Source organism: Vespa crabro, chromosome 10 (genome assembly GCF_910589235.1).
Source record: "Vespa crabro chromosome 10, iyVesCrab1.2, whole genome shotgun sequence".
NCBI lineage: Eukaryota > Metazoa > Arthropoda > Insecta > Hymenoptera > Vespidae > Vespa > Vespa crabro.
In genome coordinates, this window is record NC_060964.1 from 6,945,123 (window position 1) to 6,957,779 (window position 12,657).

Below are 12,657 nucleotides of genomic sequence, written 5' to 3' on the forward strand. Positions count from 1 at the left end.
TTGAATCAACGCGTAGATCGTAAACCCACGTATTTTAATATAAAATAATACGCATGTCTAATGATAAAAATAACAAAAAACCATTGAATGTAAGATACAATTATAATTTATAAATGTACATTTACAAGGCTTATAGTTTAATGTAATTTTAATATTAAAATAAGCTTACATAACACTATTTTGAATATTGAAGGGTTATTTTATACCCAACATTATTAATTATTACTTAACAGGTTTGAAAACACAGTTTATGTAACTTTAAAATGATTGTACAAAGATAAATTCATCTATTACTATACAGCAAATAAACTACACTCTATATGATAAAGTTCACAATATTATTGATGATCAATATTCCTGTCCATTTGACCGAACAAGTTTCATTTAATTATGATATCCAATTGATACTCATGTAGAGGTACGTTTTTATAATTACAAGATCAATCACTACGATTTGCATTCTTTTGTCTCCATATTTAAGTAACAACTAAAGCTTAAAATCTAAAATGCTGTGAATGAAAAGCAAACCACATGAAAATTAATGAAACATAAAGTAATAAATTATGTAAATGAATAAATATATATATATTTATATATATATTGTATGTGTGTGTATGTGTGTAGTACATACGTATGTATGTATGCATGTACATACATCGCGTGAGAGCGTCTATATACACGTATACATACATACGATTAATACGAAACAGGTGTCCAATCTATGAAGTAACAGGGATTCCTTTCTCAGACATAGATAACTTTGGCTCATTTTGTATGCCAGTAAAACAAAAAATGCTGTCAATATGTGCATAATATATTAATCAAGATGAAGTCAAATCAAGCATCATATTGGGGTCTTCCAATGCTGGTAATGGTAATTCATTTCGCTCCTCTTCAGTTCTAACGTCCGACATTTTTAGGAACTTAATTACCTTTTCAGTAGCTGCTATTCCACAACTACTTACTTCATTCTGTATAAAAATATTTAAAATTACTGAGAAATGTGTTATTAAATACGATATATAATTAAACTTATATAAAATCAAATGATGAATAATTACCGATGCTGTTAAATTCATAAAATTGAAAAACTTTTGAAGTACAGATACCATTGTGGAAAAATTGTTATCTGGGAGTCTGCTGCGTACGAGTGATTCGTAATCCTAAAAAATATCATAGTATCTTAACATGACAATATCTTATCTTATTTCATAATCTACTTTTTCTAACGTACTATACGTATATATCTCTACTGAAGTATATATCAACTAATTTTTACCTTGTTATCCATTATTAAGTATCCAAGTAGGAGAACAACATATGCACCTATTAAAGTATGTTCCATGTGGCGTCCAGCTTTCTGCAATACTGAAGAGGAATTAATGTAATATAATTAAGTTTTTATATTGTACATCATTAAGAAATACTTATACGAACATTTGGTAACAGTTTCTTCAATAAATTCTTCCTGGGATTTTGTTGTTGTTGATACTGTTTCTGTCTGTTCTGAATCTTTTTTACCATCTAAAATTGCATCAGTTTTCTGCTCTTCAGCTCTTGCCAGTTCTTCTTGTTTATAAAAGAGATCAATCAAAGACTCTACACCACTTTCTTCGGCTATAAAAACAATTTGATTTATAAATATAATTACATATGTTTTGATAAATACATATACTTAAATAATATATATATATATATAGTGCTTATACAAAATACATACCATCAAAAATATTTTCTGTAGATGGAGGAGCCTTTGACTCAATAAGATGTTGTTTATTATCATCACATTGCTCTACTAAATTTATTAAAAGAATTAATGCCAACATCATCATATCAAATCTTTTTTCTTCTGGTAGCGATTCTGGTACACGTAATAAAAGATACAAACTACAATCAACTACACCACTTTGTGATCCCACTAATTTGCTTCCACAAGCTGCAAAAAATATATGATTATAACAATAAATCAATCTCATTATATTGGAAAATGAAAATTATATAAAACCCAATAAGCTTACATTGTCTATTGAATCGATGAGTGAGATTTATGAGAACTTTGATAATAGCAAAAAGACATTCTCTGACAACAGCACCAATTGAACTCTTATCACTTGGGTCTATGGTTGGATAAATGGGAATCTCTTGTCCACATAAGTAATAAAGACTTGCTAAAGTACTTACTAATATACCATCATCATATTTTAATAAATATACTTGATTCTCTTCATTCATATGTGTAACCTAATCATAAGTATAATATATATTATTAGTGATATACGAAAAATTGAATAAGAATATTTAATATAATTCGTATTATAATTTATAGTAGATAGTCCTTACGTTTTCTAATACACGTAAACATCTGTCAACTTTACGTAATTTATCTAATAATGGTTCCGTCCAACCACCTCTTGTAACATCATGCGCATTAATATGGCGATGACATTCCCTGACTGTTTTTACAATATGTTCTAAACCACCTAACTCTCGAAGTTCTTCTTTAAACCATTCCCCTGCACGTTTTGAAGTTAGACTGAGAAGTGTTTCCATAGCTAATTGCCCAACCTGCAAAGATAAATATATTTTATCACATTTCCTTTCCATTTAATAAAATTAATATTGATTAATCAATAATCAGAAATAATTATATTACTCACAGTAATATTATCCAAATTTAAATGTTTTGCATGTCCCTGTGCTTGAATATCCGCACATAACTGCCGTACTTTTTCCTTATTTTTTAATAATTCAGCCCTACTAAGGCCACAATCGTCAAGCGCATCTTTATGACTGGCATCAGATTCCAATAAACTTAACATTAGTTCTAAGCAATCTCGGTCTAAATCCATCGCTAGACGATCTTGACTTAACACAAACATTACAGTCGCTGTACACAGACCAAGACTCTAATTGCAATACAAAATAATATTAAAATTTATCCATCTTTTTTTTTTTTTTGAATATTAAAATAGTAAATAAAAGACGTACTTGATCTTTAGTGGCATCGTGTAATGCTTTAAAGAATTTAGCAACGGTTCCATGAGCACGTACATGCATACGAAAGGCTGGAGCCATGCATTTGCTTGCTAAGCGTATAGCTGAAAGGCAACGTGTAGCATTTGGATTATTTTCTCTTAAAGTATCCAATATATATTCAACATCATCATTAAACTCCTGAAATTCTCCACTTTCTTGAATTTGATGGGCCTTTTTCACATTCTTTACTACAGTGTAAAACTGAAAAAAAATAATGTTATCATCATCAATAGATCCTAATATCAATGAGTCTTATCATTTTGATATAATATATATGGCTTTGAGTATTTGTATAATATATACTTACACCTTTAACTTTCCTGCAACAACGAACACTTGTAACAGCTTCAGAGTCATCTGTAAAGTCTACATCAGTTTCAGGATAAGTCACAACTCTTGTAAGTTGAGAAGTCTCAAATTCTCCTGCATATGCTTCAGATCCAGTTGTACTATGTGATCCTGAAGCTATATTTGGAATTACATTTCCAATATTAGGAGTATCTGTCGTACTAGATTCTTTATCACTATCACACCACTTGTGTTTATACAATGCACGTCTTTTATTTCCATTTGTTGTCCCTGTTGAACGACTCTTAAATATGCTACCCTTTTTAGTAACAGGCTTAGATGGTACATTTGTTGTAGGAGCATTTATGGTTTGTGATTCTGAAACTGTACTTGTTACATGCAAAGGCATTTCATTTTCAACATTGCCACTCACACCTTCACTATCATCGCTACCTGAAAACCAATCCTGATCCACTAATGTCTTAGCTGCTGCAGTTTCAGAATCAGCTGCATGAGCTGATGATTCCAATTCTGTTTCAGGATCAGGTTCCACCTCAGTTTCACCTTCTGGTTCTAATTCTTGTTCTACTTCTGCTTCTGTTTCTTTCTCTGGTTGTCTATTAGTTTCAGGTATCACTTCATTTGTAGGAATATCTATAGAACAATGTTGAACCTCATCTGATGTAATTTCCGAATTATCTTCAGCTTCAGGGACATTTAAAATCATTGGTCTTGTTTGCATAGGATCTGCATCACTCGAAAGAATATCAATAAGTTCTTGAGTTGTGGTAGGCAGTGGTTGGTCTCGTCCAATTAAAGGTTCTATCGTTGGTTTACATGGATACGTTGAACTACAATCAGTCTTAACAATATCATAATGGGATATAAGAGTGTTATTGGAATCCGTAACGGATTTTCTGAGAGTTAAGGAGAGTCCAGAACTATGCGTATTTGAAGTAGTTGACGCTGTAGTAACACCAGAAGAACCTGTTATGTCTAGATGTAAATTTTTTGCACGACTACGAGTTGTTCGTCGCATATCAGAATTTTCTAATGGTATTGATACTGTCGATACAATTGGTTGCTGAGAACGAGTTGTCTTAAGATCTGTTTTGATTGATGGTTCTGTATTACTTTTACGTTCAATATCTATTTTAGAGGGACTAGTAAGAGGTGTAGAAATTCTGTAAGTTTCAGGTTCTTGATCTTGATTATTTTGCACATCTCCGCATACTAATCTTGCAGTACCCTTACATATTCTTAAGACAATTGGAGGTTTTCCTTCTTCTCTATTTGATGTTTCATTACCGGTATTATCTACACTTTCTGATACTTTCTTTGTAGGAGTATGAATTGCTTTTGGTAAGGGCTGTTTTGGCAGGGGTTGTTGAGGCTGCTTTGGAGCGCGTGCTCTACCATATTGTGAATCAGGTACTTGTCTGTATATTGCCACATCCTGGCGAGATTCTTCTACTACTGGTGGTACATTTCTACTTTTAAAAAATTTCTTCGGCTTTACAACGGCCGGTGTGGTGTCTGTCTTACTAGTTGGATCAATTTCAAATGAAAAAGGATCTTTTCCAGAATTCACACGTGTATTCTGGTTACTGTAATCAATTTTCATCCTTTTTGCACCAAATGAATTGTGAATATTATCTCTCCTTCCTATATATAATTAAAAAAAATAATATATATATATACATATACATATATACATATATATATATATACTCTTTGAAAAACTTAAAAGATAAATTATTCTTTGAATAATTTAAAAGTTACTCAAAATATATATGTTATATATATATATATATATATATATATATATAAAATGAATAAATTTTTAAACTACATATATTATGCATATAAATGCTATACTTTTTGAATGCAATAATGTGTAATATGCAGTATTAATATCTTGCATATATGTGGACACAATTACGTCATATTAAATAACTTGCTTAGGTAGATGAAAAAGTACAATAAAGTTAGACTTAAGAGGAAAAAGAAAAAAAAAGAAAAAGAAGAAGAAGAAAATAGAAAAGAAAACTATATTATGAATGAGTCATAACGAAAGAATTAGAGAAACTATGCAATTAATAATTTCATAATAAGCTTTACCGACATGAAAATGTATTGATGAGAATATTTTCAATATAATTCAATACAATTTTTTCTTGAAATATTTAATATTTCTATAATACAGAAAGGTGTAAATAAAAATGACATGAAAGTAATAAATACATACCATTGATATTCGTGCTTCTGATAGATGTAAATGATGTTATACCCCATTTTCCAACAGTACCTGCTGACTTGGCAGCAGAAGGTCTATTACTATTTTCTCGAAAAAGCTTATCAAATTGAATGCTCCCAGGTGTCACACTATTGACCTTGCGACTGTAAGATTTAGTATAACTGCGAGACGTCATTTTGGATATTCCGATATTTCAAATACAGTCCGCATCCCATAAGACACAAATAACAATATATCTCTTCATTCTTTAAAATTTTCGTATGATCTATACTACATAATTATCGATTCGAATAATAATGACAATATTTCGGGATAACATTCGGAAATATAAAAAAATACGTCGTACTCCGTATAACAGCCGAAGTTACGAAAGTACTACGACCTTAAGAAATGTAATTTCGAAGCTCACTAAAGAAACAAACGCCATGTTTCGATTGCTATTTCCCTCGATGCACAAATATATTTCCTCCCAAAAATTTCAATTTCGAATTAATAATTTCGTAATTATAACCTTTGCATTAATACGGCATACGTTCTTACAACACTTCCTATTATTTCCTTTTCCATATATTTCAACGAATTTAATTGGAATTTATTAAATCATAACATGATCTTAAGCCATCTGTCGATATGTTTTTCGTTTAAGATTTAGATGCATACATACCACATGCAAAAAAACGAATAATATACTGTGCACCAGATAATAATACTTATCATCTTATCCAGTAGATAGAGCCAGATAGGACGAAACGTAACTATCTACATTATCGGTTGAATGGACATATATAATATTGTCCAATTAAAATGTGATTTATTACATAAAGCAATTACGTAATACAGTATAACTTTCGTTTGCAACAAAAATCAACGTATTGTTTATTAATAACAAATTGAAATCGATCTATATATATACATATATATATATATATGTATATAATATATATATATATATATATATGTATATCGGTATAAATATATTCATATATATATATATATATATATATATATATATATATATTCTTTTTTTTTTCTAATAAAAATCTTCAAGAATGAACAAATATGTACAGAGATTTTATAGATATAGATAAGATATGTACATTATATATATATTTTGTCAATAGACACACAATATTAAATACATCCCCTCTTTTAGCTACGAGCACGCACAAATTTTATTGTCAAATAACCAATCGCATTAAAAAAGTTAACTTTATTTTTCTTACTTGTTTCTTTTTTTTTTTCTTTTCTTTTCTTTTCTTTTTTTTTCCTTTTTTTTTTTTCATTTCCTTTACATTAATAAATACATGAGAATTTGCAATAATTGAATAACCAATCGCCTGTATTTAAATAACCAATCTACTAGCCTGACTTAGGGGTGCCACCTTTAAAAAGTATTTCTTCCCTAAGCATCTTAAGGTAAAATAAATATAAGAAACTGTAGAGAATTATTTGTTCGTTAATATTTTTTATATACACTATCTTTAAAAAAATTACTCGTCGAAATTGTAATAATAAACTAAATAATCTCATATAAATATAATTATGTATATTTATGTATATATATATATATATATATAAATATAATTCGCTTTAAAACGAAAAAAAATGATCTACTCGAATCAGCTAGCGGGAAATGTTTAAAGTTTGAAATTAGATCGTTTGATAAAAGCTTCCAATAGATTTTAATTTAGATTTCGTTTGAAATTTAATAATTAAAAAAGTATTAATTTGTCCAATTATGAACAATATACATGTATATTCGTTAAACTCTTATATAAGATATATATAATACATATCTTATAGGTGGATTTTTTAAATCGTTAGTAATTATTGTTTCGTGCGAATTGAAGAAAAAGAAAAGAAAAGAAAAGAAAAGAAAAGAAAAGAAAATTAAAAGATAAAAAGAAATCAATAAATGTAGATAAATATGTAGAAAAATTTAATATACTCAATTAGATATAATTATAAAAAATGTTATTGGTATTAATCGTGCGAACGAATACCGATGCACAATGAAAAGCAAGCTTTTGTAAAGCGTTGCGCTAGTAATTTCTATATGCCAATGGATAATAAGCATTTTCGCGCTACCTGTTATGAAATCCGACGGGTGATACAAAAACACGTGTTCTTTACTACTTTGTCAAAAAAAGTTGTACATTAGAAGCAGTGATTTAATGTCATAAAGCTTTCCCATGTTATATTTAAAAACGTAAAAATTCGTTATCATATATTAAAAGAATTATTTGGAAAAATATGTACATTTATGCCGATGAATAAAGGGAAAGTGATTGTGCAGCAGAGCGGCCATTTTATGTTAGTATGACGTAGAGGCTGGGTGTAGCTTCGCGTTCAACCGTCCGTTCCTTGGAAAACGCGAGAAAACGAACATTCTGATGCTGGGGTCGAGATAGATGCACTTCGAGCCCACTGGAGGTGTAAATTGTATATTAAGTCGACACAACGTAAGAAAAGTAGTAATATAAGAAAGTAAGTTCCCCAATAGAGCGAGCATGAGCGAGGAAAGTAATCCACGAACGCTGTACGTGGGAAATCTAGACGCTTCGGTGTCGGAGGACCTTTTGTGTGCACTTTTTTCTCAAATTGGTGCGGTTAAGGGATGTAAAATAATACGGGAGCCAGGAAACGATCCTTATGCTTTTGTTGAATTCACGAACCATCAATGCGCGGCTACGGCACTAGCCGCCATGAACAAGCGATCATTTCTGGATAAGGAGATGAAGGTTAACTGGGCGACAAGCCCTGGAAATCAACCAAAGTTGGACACAAGTAATCATCACCATATATTCGTGGGTGATCTCTCTCCGGAAATCGAAACGGAAACATTAAAAGAAGCGTTCGCCCCGTTTGGTGAAATCAGCAACTGCAGGATCGTACGTGATCCGACTACAATGAAGAGTAAAGGATACGCATTTGTGTCCTTTGTGAAAAAGTCTGAAGCAGAGGCAGCGATAGCAGCTATGAATGGCCAGTGGCTTGGCTCACGATGCATTAGGACAAATTGGTCTACTAGAAAGCCTCCACCTCCAAGATCAGAAAGGCCACGACACTCAAACAATAGTAAACCTAATTATGAAGAGGTATGTTAGATTTTCAATATTCTGTTTTTTAAATCATCTTCACACAATCAGAAGATTATACAAAGTATCAGCAGCAGCGTCTGGAATAGGATAGAGTAAACATTAGTATAACTAAATTAGACGGGTTTCGATAAACGCTATCTCCCATATAGTTTCGTTCAATTTTTGAGTTTAGATTTACTTTTGTTTAAGATGATTTGAAAGAAACGAATGTCAATCGAGAGTGTTCGATGCTTTTGTTAATGGAATCATAGGTAACATATATTACATGCATTTAATTGTTGTGTGATAAGATTATTATAGTAATGCTTTCTCCAAATTTCTAACACTTATTTTATTATTTACGTAATCATAATCTGATTGACAGGTATATAACCAAAGTAGTCCGACCAATTGTACGGTATATTGTGGAGGTTTTACAAATGGAGTTACAGACGAGCTAATAACAAAAACGTTTTCACCATTTGGTACCATTCAAGACATAAGAGTATTCAAGGATAAAGGTTATGCTTTTATCAAGTTTACAACTAAGGAAGCAGCAACACATGCCATAGAATCTACACATAATACAGAAATCAGTGGTAGCATTGTCAAATGCTTTTGGGGAAAAGAAAATGGTGATCCTAATAGTGTGGGTCCTAATGCCAATCATCAAGCTCAACAGGTTATTGTTATAAATTAATTGGAAAAGTTTAATTTCTCTCTCTCTCTCTCTCCCTCCCTCCCTCCCTCCCTCCCTCCTCTCTCTCTCTCACTCTTTATTTTATTATAAATTTCTACATAAACTTCGATATAAGAAATTATATTTTTTGACCAAAACATATATGCTGGTCACTAACAAACTGATGAAAAGATCCTTTTTTCCTTTTTGTAATTCCAGTTTCATTGACTTTGTACTTCTTTGTTAATTATAATTTATAAAAATATCTTTAATAGTCTTTAAATAGATAGGATCTAGGAAGTGTGTGTTTCTAAGGTATTATTAAACAATTAATAAGAAATAAAATATAAAAGCGTGCTTAAACATTCGATATATTTCTATTATAGGTTACTACTGGAGCTGGTCAATATGCATATGGATATGGACAACAAATGGGCTATTGGTACCCACAGGGTTATCCACAAATGCAAGGACAATTTCTCCAACCAGCTCAATATTATAGCCAATATTATGGACAACAGTATATGAACAGTATGAGAATGCCTGCCCCTGGTGCTGGTACATGGCAGCCTGCACAAGCAACTGCTGCACCACCGACTGCAACTGCCCCATTGCCACCTGGTCAACAACCGACAATGGTAACATATACCATGCCACAATATCCTACACAATGAAACTGATGATTGATATCAGTTAATTGTTACGTGCAAAATATTTGCCCTGGGGGCTTTTATGTATTTGTTCTAGCATATACCTGTTCTAACAATTATGTTGATATTTTGAATTATAATTATTGATTATAAAAATATAAACGAATGATTATACATATATTTTTGCAGAATATGTATCTAAACTAAAAAGTCATGTATACTTATTTATGTATACAAAAGAGAAGAATAATTTTATTTACTTTTCACATGATATTAATGATTTCTTAGAAAATTTCAAGATTAAATTGTGAAGATATTCAAAGATTAATATTATTTTGTTATTATTTTAGTAAACAAAGATAATTTATCATATCGAAAAGACTATTAATAATAAAATAGGTTTTTTCTATAGAAATGGAATTTTCTTTGACAATATAGAAAAGACAAACTCAGTGAAGTATAATAATTTAATGATAATTTTAATATATCCAATATATAATTATGATTAATGGATATAATGTTGAACAAGGTATATTTTTGAACTCTTCTTTAAAGCCCCTGATTTGAGCCCTGCATTCGTTGTGCTGCATAAGGTGTTCGTATGTATGCGGTCATTATGTTGTTATATTTTTTAATATTTTTGCCACAATTACCAATCCTTAGTTTATCTCGAATCATTGATGAACGGTATGACAACATGTTCATTTATGATAAACACGGAGTATGACGTTAACGATAGATTAAGATAGAAAGAGTATAACTAAACACACGGCGCCTGTGATGTAGCTAGATTTTGTGCATGTTCCGACGTATGCAGGGCCCTTCAAATAAATAGTGCGCGTCAAAAAAACAAAAAACAAAAAAACAAAAAAAAACAAAAAAAAAGGAAAAAACGAGTTAAAAACTTTCCTCGTTATGTGATATTTACCGTCGGTGGTGTAATGTATATATAATTTTGCTACAGTAACAGAATAAATAACTTTGTCTTGAAAAAAATATCATCGGGCATACAATTTAATCTAACTAAAAATTTAGCCAAGAGAGAGAGAGAGAGAGAGAGATTCTTGATAAGTTGTAAGTTATATTAGTGACTCTTCTCTATTTGTACAAAAAATAGTAAGCTGTGAGGTGTAATAAAGCCTATAATTTAAGTCTAATAATAACGAGAAACTGTAGTAAACATTCATATACTTCCATTATAAGGAGCTACTTTTGAGGAAGGCGTTGGTAATAATTACAAGCACACAGGGGTCGCTAATATAGCATTGAAATAACTCCACATATTAAAAATATCCAAAAGTGAAAGATATATATTAGATCTTTCGCTATTTTAATATATTAACAATATTCATGATTTACAATAAAAGAACAATTTAAAATCAATTGACAATCAGTCGAAATAATAACAAGATATTTTCTGTGCTTTTAGTACATGGCACGATATGTTAACCTCGTGTCTTCCAAGCAATACTTTTGAGCTAAATTACAAGAGCACTAGTAATCTAGTAATTTTTGATCGTTATCTTATATCAGACAATAAATTTTCATTTCTTTAACATATATTCTATCCCTTCAATTTGAAAATTGATTTAATATATAACATTCGTATACACCAAAGATAAAATAAAAATGATGTCATATTATTATGTGGTAATGACAATTATAAAGATTTAAAAAAATAAAAAAACAAAAAAAAAAAGACAAAAAAAAAACAGAAAAAGGGCAGTATACAGTGTAAAACTACTTTGGCATAGCAAAATGATTTTTTTTTTTTTTTTTAATCATTTTCTTGTTAACGATAAACAGAAATTCAATGAGCCTAGATGGTAATCAAGACATTGTGGAAAATTTACTATCCCTTTACTTCGCCACCGACGGTAAAAAGCCATACAACTTTGAAAACAAATTTGTATAAAGTCAGTACTGAATGTAATAACAGCAGAAACAGAAGAAGGACATAGTATGGCACCTTGACTGCGATAAGTGATATCGAACGAAAAGAAGCCAATTTCAAGAACTTCTCTATGAATAAAATAATAATAATCAGTGGAATCGAAGGAAGACGTAAAAAAAGTGTTATATAAAAAGTAATTTAGGTACAGCAGGGTGATTAACCCTCGGAGATGCTTAGGATAATGTTATCTTATAATAAAAACAAATTGTCCTTTGAATGAAAAAAAGGAATAAATATTTAAAATACACGACATTCTGTATTCTTTTGTAACCTACATTATTAAAACATATTTTAATCGTATTTTAATACTTCTTTTTCCATCCGTGTTACATACAAAAAGATAAGAGAGATGATGAACGATTTTATAATTTGTAACATATATAATTTTATTTTACACTCAGTACGCTTCTTTTACAATAATTATTTATATATCAATTTTTAAAAAAATATTTTTTTCTATATCGGGTTATATTTAAATATTGGAAATATTTTCAAACACATAATAAAATCTACAAAAAAAAAAAGAAAAGAAAAAAGAAAAAGAAAAAGCAATCTCTTCTAATATATTTCGAAAATGGAATTTAATATTCTACGTAATAGAAATAAAAAAAAGAAAAAAAAAGATATGTTGGTAGCAAATAAATCATTTACAATCGGTAGTGTCAGAAACTTCATATTGCTAGATATTGACATTTTTAACGCATTTATAATAT

At 30.1% G+C, this 12,657-nt stretch overlaps 2 protein-coding genes across 2 annotated transcripts; one reads left to right on the forward strand and one right to left on the reverse strand.

The window, feature by feature from the left end:
• Positions 1-83: 83 nt before the first annotated feature.
• Positions 84-6,349, reverse strand: LOC124427697 (protein wings apart-like). Its single transcript, XM_046970935.1, has 11 exons — positions 5,573-6,349; positions 3,344-4,989; positions 2,989-3,237; positions 2,658-2,906; positions 2,341-2,565; positions 2,019-2,241; positions 1,721-1,936; positions 1,438-1,617; positions 1,280-1,368; positions 1,062-1,163; positions 84-971 (listed from the first exon to the last, which is right to left on the reverse strand). Exons 1-11 carry the CDS (start codon positions 5,754-5,756, stop codon positions 822-824), a joined length of 3,513 nt encoding a protein of 1,170 aa, XP_046826891.1. The 5' UTR covers positions 5,757-6,349; the 3' UTR covers positions 84-821.
• A 1,318-nt stretch (positions 6,350-7,667) lies between these two features.
• Positions 7,668-12,194, forward strand: LOC124427446 (nucleolysin TIAR). Its single transcript, XM_046970379.1, has 4 exons — positions 7,668-8,679; positions 9,047-9,343; positions 9,727-9,978; positions 11,930-12,194. Exons 1-4 carry the CDS (start codon positions 8,092-8,094, stop codon positions 11,975-11,977), a joined length of 1,185 nt encoding a protein of 394 aa, XP_046826335.1. The 5' UTR covers positions 7,668-8,091; the 3' UTR covers positions 11,978-12,194.
• The last annotated feature ends 463 nt before the right edge of the window (positions 12,195-12,657 follow it).